The sequence below is a fragment of the Heptranchias perlo genome, chromosome 19 (assembly GCF_035084215.1).
Source record: "Heptranchias perlo isolate sHepPer1 chromosome 19, sHepPer1.hap1, whole genome shotgun sequence".
Taxonomy (NCBI): Eukaryota; Metazoa; Chordata; class Chondrichthyes; order Hexanchiformes; family Hexanchidae; genus Heptranchias; species Heptranchias perlo.
Window position 1 is genome coordinate 50,132,125 of NC_090343.1, and position 16,255 is coordinate 50,148,379.

At 53.9% G+C, this 16,255-nt stretch overlaps 1 protein-coding gene across 1 annotated transcript in view; it reads right to left on the reverse strand.

Annotated features, from left to right (window-relative positions):
* Window positions 1–214: 214 nt before the first annotated feature.
* Window positions 215–16,255, reverse strand: part of LOC137335360 (proteoglycan 4-like) — a 109,779-nt gene continuing 93,738 nt past the window's right edge. Inside the window, exon 3 of the mRNA XM_068000693.1 lies at window positions 215–2,445. Coding sequence (XP_067856794.1) covers window positions 215–2,445 — 2,231 coding nt within the window. The remainder of the gene's footprint in view (window positions 2,446–16,255) is intronic.

Here is a 16,255-nt window from a genome sequence, read left to right on the forward strand (position 1 = left end):
ACTTCAAACTATGTTTCTTAACAAAGATGTGGGCCTAGAAATTGGGCCGCGGACAGCTAAGGTGATTGAGGGCCGGTGTGTCAGCCGCAGACTGACGGGGGCCCTGATAATAGAGTAAGTGTTTTGCCCCTTTAAGAACCTCGCCGTTAAGAGGTAATTGCTGCTGGAAAGGGTGGAGACCGTTCCCAGCCAGGTGAACATAAAAAGGCACGGTTCAACCAAATTTGGAGAACTGGAGAAGGGTCCTGGCATCCTGTGGTCCTGGGGTCCTGAGGTCCAGAGGTCCTGGGGTCCTGGGGTCCTGAGGTCCAGAGGTCCTGGGGTCCTGTGGTCCTGGATTCCTGGGGTCCTGAGGTCCAGGGGTCCTGGGGTCCTGGATTCCTGTGGTCCTGAGGTCCAGGGGTCCTGGGGTCCTGAGGTCCTGGGGTCCTGGGGTCCTGTGGTCCTGGGGTCCTGGGGTCCTGAGGTCCAGGGGTCCTGGGGTCCTGGGGTCCTGGGGTCCTGGAGTCCTGAGGTCCTGAGGTCCTGTGGTCCTGGGGTCCTGAGGTCCAGAGGTCCTGGGGTCCTGGGGTCCTGAGGTCCTGAGGTCCAGAGGTCCTGTGGTCCTGCGGTCCTGGGGTCCTGAGGTCCAGAGGTCCTGGGGTCCTGGGGTCCTGGGGTCCTGGGGTCCTGAGGTCCAGAGGTCCTGTGGTCCTGGGGTCCTGAGGTCCAGGGGTCCTGGGGTCCTGGAGTCCTGGGGTCCAGTGGTCCTGGATTCCTGGAGTCCTGAGGTCCAGGGGTCCTGGGGTCCTGAGGTCCAGAGGTCCAGAGGTCCTGGGGTCCTGGGGTCCTGGGGTCCTGAGGTCCAGAGGTCCTGTGGTCCTGGGGTCCTGAGGTCCAGGGGTCCTGGGGTCCTGGAGTCCTGGGGTCCAGTGGTCCTGGATTCCTGGAGTCCTGAGGTCCAGGGGTCCTGGGGTCCTGTGGTCCTGGATTCCTGGGGTCCTGAGGTCCAGGGGTCCTGGGGTCCTGAGGTCCAGAGGTCCTGGGGTCCTGGGGTCCTGAGGTCCAGAGGTCCTGGGGTCCTGTGGTCCTGGATTCCTGGGGCCCTGAGGTCCAGGGGTCCTGGGGTCCTGTGGTCCTGGATTCCTGTGGTCCTGAGGTCCAGGGGTCCTGGGGTCCTGAGGTCCTGGGGTCCTGGGGTCCTGTGGTCCTGGGGTCCTGGAGTCCTGAGGTCCTGAGGTCCTGTGGTCCTGGGGTCCTGAGGTCCAGAGGTCCTGGGGTCCTGGGGTCCTGTGGTCCTGAGGTCCAGAGGTCCTGTGGTCCTGCGGTCCTGGGGTCCTGAGGTCCAGAGGTCCAGAGGTCCTGTGGTCCTGCGGTCCTGGGGTCCTGAGGTCCAGAGGTCCTGTGGTCCTGCGGTCCTGGGGTCCTGTGGTCCTGAGGTCCAGAGGTCCTGTGGTCCTGCGGTCCTGGGGTCCTGAGGTCCAGAGGTCCAGAGGTCCTGTGGTCCTGGGGTCCTGGGGTCCTGAGGTCCTGAGGTCCAGAGGTCCTGTGGTCCTGGGGTCCTGAGGTCCAGGGGTCCTGGAGTCCTGGGGTCCAGTGGTCCTGGATTCCTGGAGTCCTGAGGTCCAGGGGTCCTGGGGTCCTGTGGTCCTGGATTCCTGGGGTCCTGAGGTCCAGGGGTCCTGGGGTCCTGAGGTCCAGAGGTCCTGGGGTCCTGGGGTCCTGGGGTCCTGAGGTCCAGAGGTCCTGGCGTCCTGTGGTCCTGGATTCCTGGGGTCCTGAGGTCCAGGGGTCCTGGGGTCCTGTGGTCCTGGATTCCTGTGGTCCTGAGGTCCAGGGGTCCTGGGGTCCTGAGGTCCTGGGGTCCTGGGGTCCTGTGGTCCTGGGGTCCTGGAGTCCTGAGGTCCTGTGGTCCTGTGGTCCTGGGGTCCTGAGGTCCAGAGGTCCTGGGGTCCTGGGGTCCTGAGGTCCTGAGGTCCAGAGGTCCTGTGGTCCTGCGGTCCTGGGGTCCTGAGGTCCAGAGGTCCAGAGGTCCTGGGGTCCTGGGGTCCTGAGGTCCAGAGGTCCTGTGGTCCTGGGGTCCTGGGGTCCTGGGGTCCTGAGGTCCAGGGGTCCTGGGGTCCTGGAGTCCTGGGGTCCAGTGGTCCTGGATTCCTGGAGTCCTGAGGTCCAGGGGTCCTGGGGTCCTGTGGTCCTGGATTCCTGGGGTCCTGAGGTCCAGGGGTCCTGGGGTCCTGGGGTCCTGGAGTCCTGGGGTCCTGAGGTCCTGTGGTCCTGGGGTCCTGAGGTCCTGTGGTCCAGGGGTCCTGGGGTCCTGGGGTCCTGTGGTCCTGGGGTCCTGGGGTCCTGGCGTCCTGGGGTCCTGTGGTCCTGAGGTCCTGTGGTCCAGGGGTCCTGGGGTCCTGTGGTCCTGGGGTCCTGGGGTCCTGGGGTCCTGGGGTCCTGGGGCCCTGGGGTCCTGAGGTCCTGAGGTCCAAGAGTTCTGGTCTTAAGTACGGATTGTTCTAAGACTGCTGTTTGTAGGACACAAGAGGCTCTGAGACGGTAGTGCCATGTAACATGTGGTGTCAGAAATAGGATTGGTGCCTCCAATAGAAAAAGAAAGAGACCAACCCATAATGGAGGACATGTGCAGAGAACTGGTGTGGGCTGCACGAGCTCTGCAGGAGACCACCCAACTATTATTGAACCAGGCTGCCCAGAGTCGGTGGAGATCGTGGAATTGAGACAGCAGTAGTGCCAGATGGAGGGTCAGGAATTCCCCATCCAACCAGCCAGACTAGTGCTGCAGAAACTGACTCCAGAGGGTGGGTTAAGGGGACGCGGCCAATGCCCAAGAGTTGATTGGCTAGTTGAAAGACAAGAACTGTTGAGATCCCTGACGTTATCCAGGCCACGAAACCCTGGGCGACCCCCCACCCCGAGTCCGAAGAATGGGACTGGATCCCGGGTGGATAAAACTCTAGGGGGGCAATGGAGGCGCTGAAGGGCAGCGAAGGGACTTACGGGGGCGGCCAATGTAAAGACAAAACTTGGGGTAAACAGAAAACCAGGGAAAATGTCCCAGTGCTATCGGTGTGATGAGTGGGGCCCTGTAGTGGAACATTGCCCAAACCAGGAGGAGCCCAGGCAATGCAGCCTCGGGGAATCCGGAGATACCAGCGGGGAATATCCGAGTTGGGTAGAGCAGCTGGTGAGCTACGTGCAGGCCGCTCACAACTTCCTAGAAAAGTAAGGCTTAATGGGAAGGTGGTCATAGAGTCATAGAGTTATACAGCACGGATAGAGGCCCTTCGGCCCATCGTGTCCGCGCCGGCCATCAAGCCCTGTCTACTCTAATCCCATATTCCAGCATTTGGTCCGTAGCCTTGTATGCTATGGCATTTCAAGTGCTCATCCAAATGCTTCTTGAATGTTGTGAGGGTTCCTGCCTCCACAACCCTTTCAGGCAGTGAGTTCCAGACTCCAACTACCCTCTGGGTGAAAAAGTTCTTTCTCAAATCCCCTCTAAACCTCCCGCCTTTTACCTTGAATCTATGCCCCCTTGTTATAGAACCCTCAACGAAGGGAAAAAGCTCCTTAGTATCCATCCTATCTGTGCCCCTCATAATTTTGTACACCTCAATCATGTCCCCCCTCAGCCTCCTCTGCTCCAAGGAAAACAAACCCAATCTTCCCAGTCTCTCTTCATAGCTGAAGCGCTCCAGCCCTGGTAACATCCTGGTGAATCTCCTCTGCACCCTCTCCAAAGCGATCACATCCTTCCTGTAGTGTGGCGACCAGAACTGCACACAGTACTCCAGCTGTAGCCTAACCAGTGTTTTATACAGCTCCATCATAACCTCCTTGCTCTTATATTCTATGCCTCGGCTAATAAAGGCAAGTATCCCATATGCCTTCTTTACCACCTTATCTACCTGTTCCGCCGCCTTCAGGGATCTGTGAACTTGCACACCAAGATCCCTCTGACCCTCTGTCTTGCCTAGGGTCCTCCCATTCATTGTGTATTCCCTTGCCTTGTTAGTCCCTCCAAAGTGCATCACCTCGCACTTTTCCGGGTTAAATTCCATTTGCCACTGTTCTGCCCATCTGACCAACCCATCTATATCGTCCTGCAGACTGAGGCTATCCTCCTCGCTATTTACCACCCTACCAATTTTTGTATCATCAGCGAACTTACTGATCATACCTTTTACATTCATATCCAAGTCATTAATGTAGACCACAAACAGCAAGGGACCCAGCACCGATCCCTGTGGTACCCCAATGGCCACAGGCTTCCAGTCACAAAAACAACCTTCGACCATCACCCTCTGCCTTCTGCCACTAAGCCAGTTTTGTATCCAAAGTGCCAAGGCACCCTGGATTCCATGGGCTCGTACCTTCTTGACCAGTCTCCTGTGGGGGACTTTATCGAAGGCCTTACTGAAATCCATGTATACCACATCCACTGCGTTACCCTCATCCACACGCCTAGTCACCCCCTCAAAAAATTCAATCAAATTAGTCAGACATGATCTTCCCTTGACAAAGCCATGTTGACTATCCCTGATTAATCCTTGTTTCTCCAAGTGGAGACTAATTTTGTCCTTCAGAATTTTTTCCAATAATTTTCCTACCACTGATGTTAGGCTCACTGGCCTGTAGTTCCCCGGTTTTTCCCTACTCCCCTTCTTGAATAATGGTACTACATTAGCGGTTCTCCAGTCCTCTGGCACATCCCCTGTGGCCAGAGAGGTCCTGAATATATGTGTTAGAGCCCCCGCAATCTCCTCCTTTGCCTCACACAGTAGCCTGGGATACATTTCGTCCGGGCCTGGGGATTTATCCATTTTTAGGCCTGCTAAAACCGCCAATACCTCCTCCCGCTCGATGTTAATATGTTCGAGTATATCACAGTCCCCCTGCCGTATTTCTATGTCTACATCGTCCTTCTCCATAGTGAAAACAGATGCAAAAAATTCATTTAGAACCCCTCCTACATCTGCCGGCTCCACACACAGATTGCCATTTTTGTCCCTAATGGGCCCTATTTTTTCCCTAGTCATCCTCTTACCCTTAATATACTTATAAAACATCTTAGGATTTTCCTTTATTTTGCTCGCCAGTGTTATTTCATGGCCCCTCCTTGATCTCCTAATTTCTTTTTTAAGTATCCCCCTGCACTTTTTGTACTCCTCTAGGGCTTCCTCCGTCTTTAGCCTTTTGTATCTGCCAAAAGCCCTCCTTTTTTTCCTAATCCATTCTCGTATATCCCCTGACATCTAAGGTTCCCTGGAGTTCTTGGAACCACCCTTGACCTTTACGGGAACATGTTGCCATTGTATGGTCTCAATCTCCCTTCTGAAAGACTCCCATTGCTCCGATGCGGATTTTCCTACAAGCAGCTGATCCCAGTCCATTTTGGCCAGATCCTGCCTTATCCTATTAAAATCAGCCTTCCCCCAATTTAGAACCTTTATTTCCATGACCACCTTAAATCTCACCGAATTATGGTCACTGTCACCAAAGTGCTCACCTACGAGCACTTCTTCCACTTGGCTGGCCACATTCCCTAGAATTAGGTCCAGTACCGCCCCCTCTCTTGTAGGACTTTCTACATGCTGGCTCAAAAATCTCTCCTGGATGCACGTTAAGAATTTTGTACCCTCTAAGCCTTTTACACTCTGAGTATCCCAGTTAATATTGGGGAAGTTGAAATCCCCCACTATTATTACCCTATTATTTGCACAATTTTCTGAGATTTGCCTACATATCTGTTCCTCTATCTCCCCCTGACTGTTTGGGGGCCTATAGTACACTCCCATCAAAGTGCTTGCCCCCTTTTGTTTTTAAGCTCCACCCATATGGCCTCATTAGAGGAACCTGCTAATATATCATCCCTCCTTATGGCAGTAATTGATTCTTTAATTAGTATTGCGACCCCCCCCTCCTCTTATACCTCCCCCTCTGTCTCACCTGAAGATTCTGTACCCCGGAATATTGAGCTGCCAGTCTTGCCCCTCCCTCAACCATGTCTCTGTGACAGCAACAATATCATACTCCCATGTGTTTATCAACACCTTCAGTTCATCCGCCTTATTCGCAAGACTCCTTGCATTAAAATAGATGCCATCCAGCCTTGCCCTCACATATTTGCCCTGTCTTCCAAGCTGACTTGTTTTTTTCTCTATATTTGGCTGCACATCACCCCCTATTGTAGCTCCACTCTGTATCCCATCCCCCTGCCAAGTTAGTTTAAACCCCCTCCAACAGTGCTAGCAAACCTCCCCGCAAGGGTATTTGTCCCGCTCTGGTTCAGGTGCAACCCGTCCGACTTGTACAAGTCCCACCTTCCCCAGAAGCAGGCCCAGTGATCCAGGAAACTGAAACCCTCCCTCCTGCACCAACTCTTTAGCCACGCATTCATCTGTTCTATCCTCCTATTTCTATACTCACTAGCCCGTGGCACTGGGAGTAATCCAGAGATTACAACCTTTGAGGTCCTGCTCTTTAATCTGCTACCTAGCTCCCTAAATTCTTGATGCAGGACCTCATCTCCCTTCCTACCTATGTCGTTGGTCCCAATGTGGACCACGACCTCTGCCTGCTCACCCTCCCCCTTGAGAATGCCCTGTAGCCGCTCAGTGACATCCATGACCCTGGCACCAGGGAGGCAACAAACCATCCTGGAGTCACGTTTACGGCCACAGAAACGCCTGTCTGTTCCCCTTACGATAGAATCCCCTACCACGATAGCTCTTCCACTCTTTTTCCTCCCAGCCTGTGCAGCAGAGCTACCCCTGGTGCCAGGAAGTTGGCTGCTGCTGCCTTCCCCTGATAAGTCATCCCCCTCAACAATATCCAAAGCGGTATATTTGTTTGAGAGGGGGACGGCCACAGGGGACCCCTGCACTGCCTGCCTGCTCCTCTTACTCTGCCTGGTGGTCACCCAATTACTTCCTGCCTGTACAACCTTTACCTGCGGTGTGACCATCTCACTAAACGTGCTATCCACGACGTTTTCAGCATCACGAATGCTCCTTAATGAATCCATCCGCAGCTCCAGTGCCGCAATGCGGTTTGTCAGTAGCTGCAGCTGGATGCATTTCCCGCACACATGGTCGTCAGGGACACCGGAAGGGTCCCTGATTTCCCACATAGAGCAGGAAGAGCATAACACGGGGCTGGGCTGTCCTGACATGACTTACCCTTTAACTAATGGTGATGGCCCTTACAGACTCGGGGTGGGGGGGGAGGTGCAGTAACCTTGGTTTCCCCGAGTCTAGTGCGCCCTTCAGATCTAGACCAGGTGGACAAAACGGGAATAAAGTGTGTGTGTGGGGAGGTGTTCTATCACCCCACAACCTAGGTCAAGGTGGAGGTGAGGGGAGGTGCCTGGGAGGTGAAGGCCGGGGAGGTACCAACGCCTCCTCGGCCTGTAATACTGGGCAGGAATTTCCTGGGGTTTAATACCCTGATGCAAAGGAAGGGAGGTGAAATAAACGTCTGACAGGAAAGGGGGCAGTTTAAGGGCCTCGCTCAAGTGTTTCCCTTCTCCGATCTGGAGTTACATCAGGGGCCCAGGAAACCCAGAAAATCGAAAAGGGAATGGAGGAGAGACAAAGCCCGAGGAAGCAGGGCGGAGGTTCCTAGAGTTTTAGTTGGGGACCACGACCCTAACGCCTCAGCTTCTCCAGCTGCAGGGCCTGGTATGAGTGGGGAGAGAGAAGCCCCTCAAGCTGACCTCCCAGGGGAGGAAGGGATTACATTCTGAGGGACTGGATGTGTGTAATTCTGACTTTTATTCCTGACTTTGCTCCCCGAGCCGCCTCCATTACTGACCGGACTAAGGAGAAAGCCCCAAACCTGATCCGGTGGAACCCTGGGGTGGAGGCTGGTTTCAGAGACCTGAACCAAGCACTGTGCAATGATCCTTTGCTCATGGTCCCAGACTTTAGCCAAGAGCTCGTTCTGTAGACCGATGACTCAGAAGTGGGTTTGATAGCTGTACTTTCTCAAATAATTGAGCAAAGCTTGTGATTTTCAAATAAAGCTGTTGGACTATAACCTGGTGTTGTACGACTCTGTACATTTGTCCACCCCAGTCCATCACCGGCATCTCCACATCAAATAATTGAGGGAGAGGAACACCCCATGCTCTATCTTAGCCCAAAACTGTTGTCAAGGGAGCAACAATGCACTACAGTAGAGAAGGAGCACCTGTCCATTAAATGGACTTTAATACACTACCTGCTGCGGCGCCCTGTTTCTCTCAGTGACCGATCACGCAGCCCTCAGGTGGAGGAGGACTAAAAATGAATAGAATTCCCATGTTACCCGGTGGCTATGGTCTCTCCAGCCCTACTGTTTTGAGGTGGAACACCGGGCAGGAGTGTCTCCTGGCAATGGTGGTGGCCTTTCCAAGCCGCCTGAGCTGATGGCTCTATACTGGGGAGGGGGGAAGGGAATAGTGTAACATGGTGATTGATGGCTGGTATGATGAGGGCCCTTACCATTAAGAGGTGATTGTTGCTGGAGTGGTTGGAGACCTTCCCCAGCCAGGTGAGCATAAAAGGGCGAGGTTCAAGTGAAGTAAGAAGAACATAAGAACATAAGAAATAGGAGCAGGAGTAGGCCATACGGTCCCTCGAGCCTGCTCCGCCATTCAATCAGATCATGGCTGATCATCTAGCTCAACTCCACTTTCCTGCCCGATCCCCACGTCCCTTGATTCCCTTAGAGTCCAAAAATCTATCGATCTGAGTCTTGAATATACTCAATGACTCAGCATCCACAGCCCTCTGGGTTAAAGAATTCCAAAGATTCACAATCCTCTGTGTGAAGAAATTCCTCCTCATCTCTGTCCTAAATGGCCGACCCCTTATCTTGAGACTATGCCCCCTAGTTCTACATTCTCCAGCCAGGGGAAACAACCCCTCAGTATCTACCCTGTCAAGCACCCTCAGAATTTCATATGTTTCAATGAGATCACTGCTCATTCTTCTAAACTCCAGAGAGTATAGGCCCATTCTACTCAACCTCACCTCATAGAACAACCCTCTCGTCCCAGGAATTAATCTAGTGAACCTTTGCTGCACCACCTCTCAGGCAAGTATATCCTTCCTTAGATAAAGAGACCAAAACTGTACACAGTACTCCAGGTGAGGTCTCACTGAAGCCCTGTACAACTGTAGTAAGACTTCCTTACTCTTGTACTCCAACCCCTTTGCAATAAAGGCCAACATTCCATTTGCCTTCCGAATTGCTTGCTGTACCTGCAAGCTAACTTTTTGTAATTCTTGTACAAGGACACCCAAATCTCTCTGAACACCAGCATTTAATAGTTTCTCATCATTAAAAAATATTCTGTTTTTCTATTCTTCCTACCAAAGTGAATAACCTCACATTTCCCCACATTATACTCCATTTGCCACCTTCTTGCCCACTCACTTAACCTGTCTATATCCCTTTGCAGACTCTTTGTGTCCTCCTCACAGCTTACTTTCCCACCTAGCTTTGTATCATCAGCAAACTTGGATACATTACACTCAGTCCCTTCATCTAATTCATTAATATAGATTGTAAATAGCTGAGGCCCAAGCACCGATCCTTGTGGCATCCCACTAGTAACAGCCTGCCAACCTGAAAATGACCTGTTTATTCCAACTCTCTGTTTTCTGTCCTTTAACCAATCCTCAATCCATGCTAATATATTACCCCAACCCCATGAGCCCTTGTCTTGTGTAACAACCTTTTATGTGGCACCTTATCGAATTCCCTTTGAAAATCCAAATATACAACATCCACTGGTTCCCCTTTATCTACCCTGCTCGTTACATCTTCAAAAAACTCTAATAAATTTGTCAAACACAATTTCCCTTTCATAAAACCATGTTGACTCTGCCTAATCATATTATGATTTTCTAAGTGCCCTGTTACCACTTCCTTAATAATGGATTCCAGCATTTTCCAGGTGACTGATGTCAGGCTAACTGGCCTGTAGTTCCCTGTTTTCTCTCTCCCTCCTTTCTTGAATAGTGGGGTTACATTTGCTACCTTCCAATCCACTGGGACCGTTCTAGAATCTATGGAATTTTGGAAGATCATAACCAATGCATCCACTATCTCTGCAGCCACCTCTTTTTGTTGGCTTTTAATCCCATTAATTTCTCAAGTAATTTTTCTTTACTATTATTTATTACTTTAAGTTCCTCACCCTCATTAGACCCTCGGTTCCCTGTTATTTCTGGTATACTTTTGTGTCTTCTACTGTGAAGACAAATACAAAATATCTGTTTAACATCTCTGCCATTTCCTTATTCCTCATTATAATTTCTCCAGTATCAGCCTCTAGGGGACCTACATTTACTTTCGCTACTCTCTTCCTTTTTATATACTTGTAGAAGCTCTTACAATCTGTCTTTATATTTCTTGCTCGTTTACTCTCATATTCTATTTTCTCCCTCTTTATCAATTTTTTTGATCATCCTTTGCTGGTTTCTCAAACTCTCCCAATCCTCAGGCTTACTACTCTTCTTGGCAACATTATAAGTCTCTTCTTTAATCTAATACTATCCTTAACTTCTTTAGTTAGGCACGAATAGATCACTCTTCCCCTGGAGCTTTTGTTTCTCAATGGAATGTATGTTCATTGAAAGGGCTGGAATTGGAGATTTTTTATGGTCCTGCTGAATTGAATGTACTGTGTGATTTTGCTTTATGTTCTATAAATTATAAAAGGTGTTTTAAGCACGGATTGTTCTAGGACTGCTGTTTGTAGGTCACAGGAGGCTCTGAGACCGTAGTGCCGTGTAACAATGCCGATTACGGTCCTGCACTTCCTGGAGGATCCGTTGACCATTTTGGGCTGCCCCAGAGCCTCACTTGCCAAGTGCTGACCTCACTCAGCACAACGTGTCGCTAACCAACATGAAGGCCCCATCGCCAGCGCTATTTAAAGGGATCATCCAGTGCTTACAGGTTAATTGCTGGTTTAGCATTTCTGGCTAGCTTGACTTCAAGGCATTTTTTTGTGGTGGTCTATCACTCTTGAAAGTTCACTTTGCACAGACAAGCAGGGATTTGCTGCTTTTGCACTGCTGTTGCTCTTTGCCCCACAAATAGTCAAGCTCCAGACATGGAGGGTCTGGTAGGGCAGCCTTTGGGAAGAGAGGGTGAGTGGGAGCAGCAAGGAAGACACCTCGGAGCAGGAGAAGCTGTCAGAAGAGGGAGGAGGAGGAGGAAGAGGAGGAGGCCGCTGCACAGGAGGCCATATCACAGAGGGTCTTCAGTGAGCACTGCTGCTACCTCAACTTGACTGAGGAGAAATGTATGAGACGCATTCACTTCACCAAGGAGGCCGTCACCGATCTACGTCACCTGCTGCAGCCACAGCTTGAGCCACGCACCACGGCATGGACAGCACTGCCTGTCGCTGTCAAGGTCCCCGTCACCATCAACTTTAATGCCATGGGCTCCTTTCAGGCCACAACAGGTGACATCAGCAACATCCCGCAGTACATTGATGTATCAGGGAGGTGACCGAAGCACTGTACACCAGGAGAAACACATCTCCTTCCCGATTGACAGAGCGAAGCAGGATGCGAGAGCACAAGGTTTCGCCCACATGGCAGGCTGCCCCATGGTGCAAGGTATCACTGACTGCACGCACATTGCCTTGTGTGCTCCTTATAACCAAGCCGGGCATCTTTATCAATCGAAAGGGATTCCACTCCCTCAATGTACAATGGTGAATGGGGGTGAAGGGGACCAGGTTGGTGAATGGGGGTGAAGGGGGCCGGGCTGGTGAATGGGGGTGAAGGAGGCTGGGCTGGTGAATGGGGGTGAAAGGGGTCGGGCTGGTGAATGGGGGTGAAGGGGGCCGGGCTGGTGAATGGAGGTGAAGGGGGCCGGCCTGGTGAATGGGGGTGAAGGAGGCTGGGCTGGTGAATGGGGGTGAAGGAGGCCGGGCTGGTGAATGGGGGTGAAGGGGGCCGGCCTGGTGAATGGGGGTGAAGGAGGCTGGGCTGGTGAATGGGGGTGAAGGGGGCCGGCCTGGTGAATGGGGGTGAAGGAGGCTGGGCTGGTGAATGGGGGTGAAGGGGGCCGGCCTGGTGAATGGGGGTGAAGGGGGCTGGGCTGGTGAATGGGGGTCGGCCTGGTGAATGGGGGTGATGGGGGTCGGCCTGGTGAATGGGGGTGAAGGGGGCCGGGCTGGTGAATGGGGGTGATGGGGGTTGGCCTGGTGAATGGGGGTGAAGGAGGCTGGACTGGTGAATGGGGGTGAAGGGGGTTGGCCTGGTGAATGGGGGTGAAGGAGGCTGGACTGGTGAATGGGGGTGAAGGGGGTTGGTCTGGTGAATGGGGGTGAAGGGGGCCGGGCTGGTGAATGGGGGTGAAGGAGGCCGGGCTGGTGAATGGGGGTGATGGGGGTTGGCCTGGTGAATGGGGGTGAAGGGGGTCGGGCTGGTGAATGGGGGTGAAGGGGGTCGGGCTGGTGAATGGGGGTGAAGGAGGCCGGGCTGGTGAATGGGGGTGAAGGAGGCTGGGCTGGTGAATGGGGGTGAAAGGGGTCGGGCTGGTGAATGGGGGTGAAGGAGGCCGGGCTGGTGAATGGGGGTGAAGGAGGCTGGGCTGGTGAATGGGGGTGAAAGGGGTCGGGCTGGTGAATGGGGGTGAAGGAGGCTGGGCTGGTGAATGGGGGTGAAGGGGGTCGGGCTGGTGAATGGGGGTGAAGGAGGCTGGGCTGGTGAATGGGGGTGAAGGGGGCTGGACTGGTGAATGGGGGTGAAGGAGGCTGGGCTGGTGAATGGGGGTGAAGGAGGCTGGGCTGGTGAATGGGGGTGAAAGGGGTCGACCTGGTGAATGGGGGTGATGGGGGCTGGACTGGTGAATGGGGGTGAAGGGGGCTGGACTGGTGAATGGGGGTGATGGGGGTTGGACTGGTGAATGGGGGTGAAGGGATCCAGTATGAACAGACAATGCAGTGCTCCTGGTGCAGAAATTCATCCCTTGTGGATGGGGAATTCTAGCCCACGGTCTGTCCTCCATCAGGCCGGCTATGCTGACCTCTGCATCCAAATTCCCAAAATGCACTTCTAGAAAGCAAAGCTCAGCTGCACGAGAGTTCATTCGTAAACAGTCCACTGGGAGAAGCGATCGCAATAGACATGGTGGACACTGATGCATGGGCTGGCTGAGTTGGGTTTGACACAATGCGAGTAACAGGTTTTATAACAGGTCCACTCGCGAAATGTGGATCGGAATCATTTCTAGAACTTTATTATTCTGATGACTATTGGCCGAATGTTTATTAAAGCCAATATCAGCAATGCCCGCACTGTGGGAGCGTGTATCTCCACCAGTGCCCGAGTGTGTATCTCCACCAGTGCCCGAGTGTGTATCTCCGCCAGTGCCCGAGTGTGTATCTCCGCCAGTGCCCGAGTGTGTATCTCCGCCAGTGCCCGAGTGTGTATCTCCGCCAGTGCCCGAGTGTGTATCTCCACCAGTGCCCGAGTGTGTATCTACGCCAGTGCCCGAGTGTGTATCTCCGCCAGTGCCCGAGTGTGTATCTCCGCCAGTGCCCGAGTGTGTATCTCCGCCAGTGCCCGAGTGTGTATCTCCGCCAGTGCACGAGTGTGTATCTCCGCCAGTGCCCGAGTGTGTATCTCCGCCAGTGCCCGAGTGTGTATCTCCGCCAGTGCCCGAGTGTGTATCTCCGCCAGTGCCCGAGTGTGTATCTCCGCCAGTGCCCGAGTGTGTATCTCCACCAGTGCCCGAGTGTGTATCTCCACCAGTGCCCGAGCGTGTATCTCCGCCAGTGCCCGAGCGTGTATCTCCACCAGTGCCCGAGCGTGTATCTCCGCCAGTGCCCGAGTGTGTATCTCTGCCAGTGCCCGAGTATGTATCACCACCAGTGCCCGAGTGTGTATCTCCACCAGTGCCCGAGTGTGTATATCCACCAGTGCCCAAGTGTGTATCTCCACCAGTGCCTGAGCGTGTATCTCCGCCAGTGCCCGAGTGTGTATCTCTGCCAGTGCCCGAGTGTGTATCTCCACCAGTGCCCGAGTGTGTATCTCTGCCAGTGCCCGAGTGTGTATCTCTGTCAGTGCCCGAGCGTGTATCACTGCCAGTGCCCCAGTGTGTATCTCTGCCAGTGCCCCAGTGTGTATCTCCGCCAGTGCCCGAGTGTGTATCTCCACCAGTGCCCGAGTGTGTATCTCCACCAGTGCCCGAGTGTGTATCTCTGTCAGTGCCCGAGTGTGTATCTCTGTCAGTGCCCGAGTGTGTATCTCCACCAGTGCCCGAGTGTGTATCTCCACCAGTGCCCGAGTGTGTATCTCCACCAGTGCCCGAGTGTGTATCTCTGTCAGTGCCCGAGTGTGTATCTCCACCAGTGCCCGAGTGTGTATCTCCACCAGTGCCCGAGCGTGTATCTCCGCCAGTGCCCGAGTGTGTATCTCTGCCAGTGCCCGAGTATGTATCACCACCAGTGCCCGAGTGTGTATCTCCACCAGTGCCCGAGTGTGTATATCCACCAGTGCCCAAGTGTGTATCTCCACCAGTGCCTGAGCGTGTATCTCCGCCAGTGCCCGAGTGTGTATCTCTGCCAGTGCCCGAGTGTGTATCTCCGCCAGTGCCCGAGTGTGTATCTCTGCCAGTGCCCGAGTGTGTATCTCTGTCAGTGCCCGAGCGTGTATCACTGCCAGTGCCCCAGTGTGTATCTCTGCCAGTGCCCCAGTGTGTATCTCCGCCAGTGCCCGAGTGTGTATCTCTGTCAGTGCCCGAGTGTGTATCTCCACCAGTGCCCGAGTGTGTATCTCTGTCAGTGCCCGAGTGTGTATCTCCACCAGTGCCCGAGCGTGTATCTCCGCCAGTGCCCGAGTGTGTATCTCTGCCAGTGCCCGAGTATGTATCACCACCAGTGCCCGAGTGTGTATCTCCACCAGTGCCCGAGTGTGTATATCCACCAGTGCCCAAGTGTGTATCTCCACCAGTGCCTGAGCGTGTATCTCCGCCAGTGCCCGAGTGTGTATCTCTGCCAGTGCCCGAGTGTGTATCTCCACCAGTGCCCGAGTGTGTATCTCTGCCAGTGCCCGAGTGTGTATCTCTGTCAGTGCCCGAGCGTGTATCACTGCCAGTGCCCCAGTGTGTATCTCTGCCAGTGCCCCAGTGTGTATCTCCGCCAGTGCCCGAGTGTGTATCTCCACCAGTGCCTGAGTGTGTATCTCCACCAGTGCCCGAGTGTGTATCTCTGTCAGTGCCCGAGTGTGTATCTCTGTCAGTGCCCGAGTGTGTATCTCCACCAGTGCCCGAGTGTGTATCTCCACCAGTGCCCGAGTGTGTATCTCCACCAGTGCCCGAATGTGTATCTCTGTCAGTGCCCGAGTGTGTATCTCCACCAGTGCCCGAGTGTGTATCTCCACCAGTGCCCGAGCGTGTATCTCCGCCAGTGCCCGAGTGTGTATCTCTGCCAGTGCCCGAGTATGTATCACCACCAGTGCCCGAGTGTGTATCTCCACCAGTGCCCGAGTGTGTATATCCACCAGTGCCCAAGTGTGTATCTCCACCAGTGCCTGAGCGTGTATCTCCGCCAGTGCCCGAGTGTGTATCTCTGCCAGTGCCCGAGTGTGTATCTCCACCAGTGCCCGAGTGTGTATCTCTGCCAGTGCCCGAGTGTGTATCTCTGTCAGTGCCCGAGCGTGTATCACTGCCAGTGCCCCAGTGTGTATCTCTGCCAGTGCCCCAGTGTGTATCTCCGCCAGTGCCCGAGTGTGTATCTCCACCAGTGCCCGAGTGTGTATCTCCACCAGTGCCCGAGTGTGTATCTCTGTCAGTGCCCGAGTGTGTATCTCTGTCAGTGCCCGAGTGTGTATCTCCACCAGTGCCCGAGTGTGTATCTCCACCAGTGCTCGAGTGTGTATCTCCACCAGTGCCCGAGTGTGTATCTCTGTCAGTGCCCGAGTGTGTATCTCCACCAGTGCCCGAGTGTGTATCTCCACCAGTGCCCGAGTGTGTATCTCCGTCAGTGCCCGAGTGTGTATCTCCGTCAGTGCCCGAGTGTGTATCTCCACCAGTGCCCGAGTGTGTATCTCTGTCAGTGCCCGAGCGTGTATCTCTGTCAGTGCCCGAGCGTGTATCTCTGTCAGTGTCCGAGTGTGTATCTCCACCAGTGCCCGAGTGTGTATCTCCACCAGTGCCCGAGTGTGTATCTCCACCAGTGCCCGAGTGTGTATCTCCAACAGTGCCCGAGTGTGTATCTCCACCAGTGCCCGAGTGTGTATCTCCACCAGTG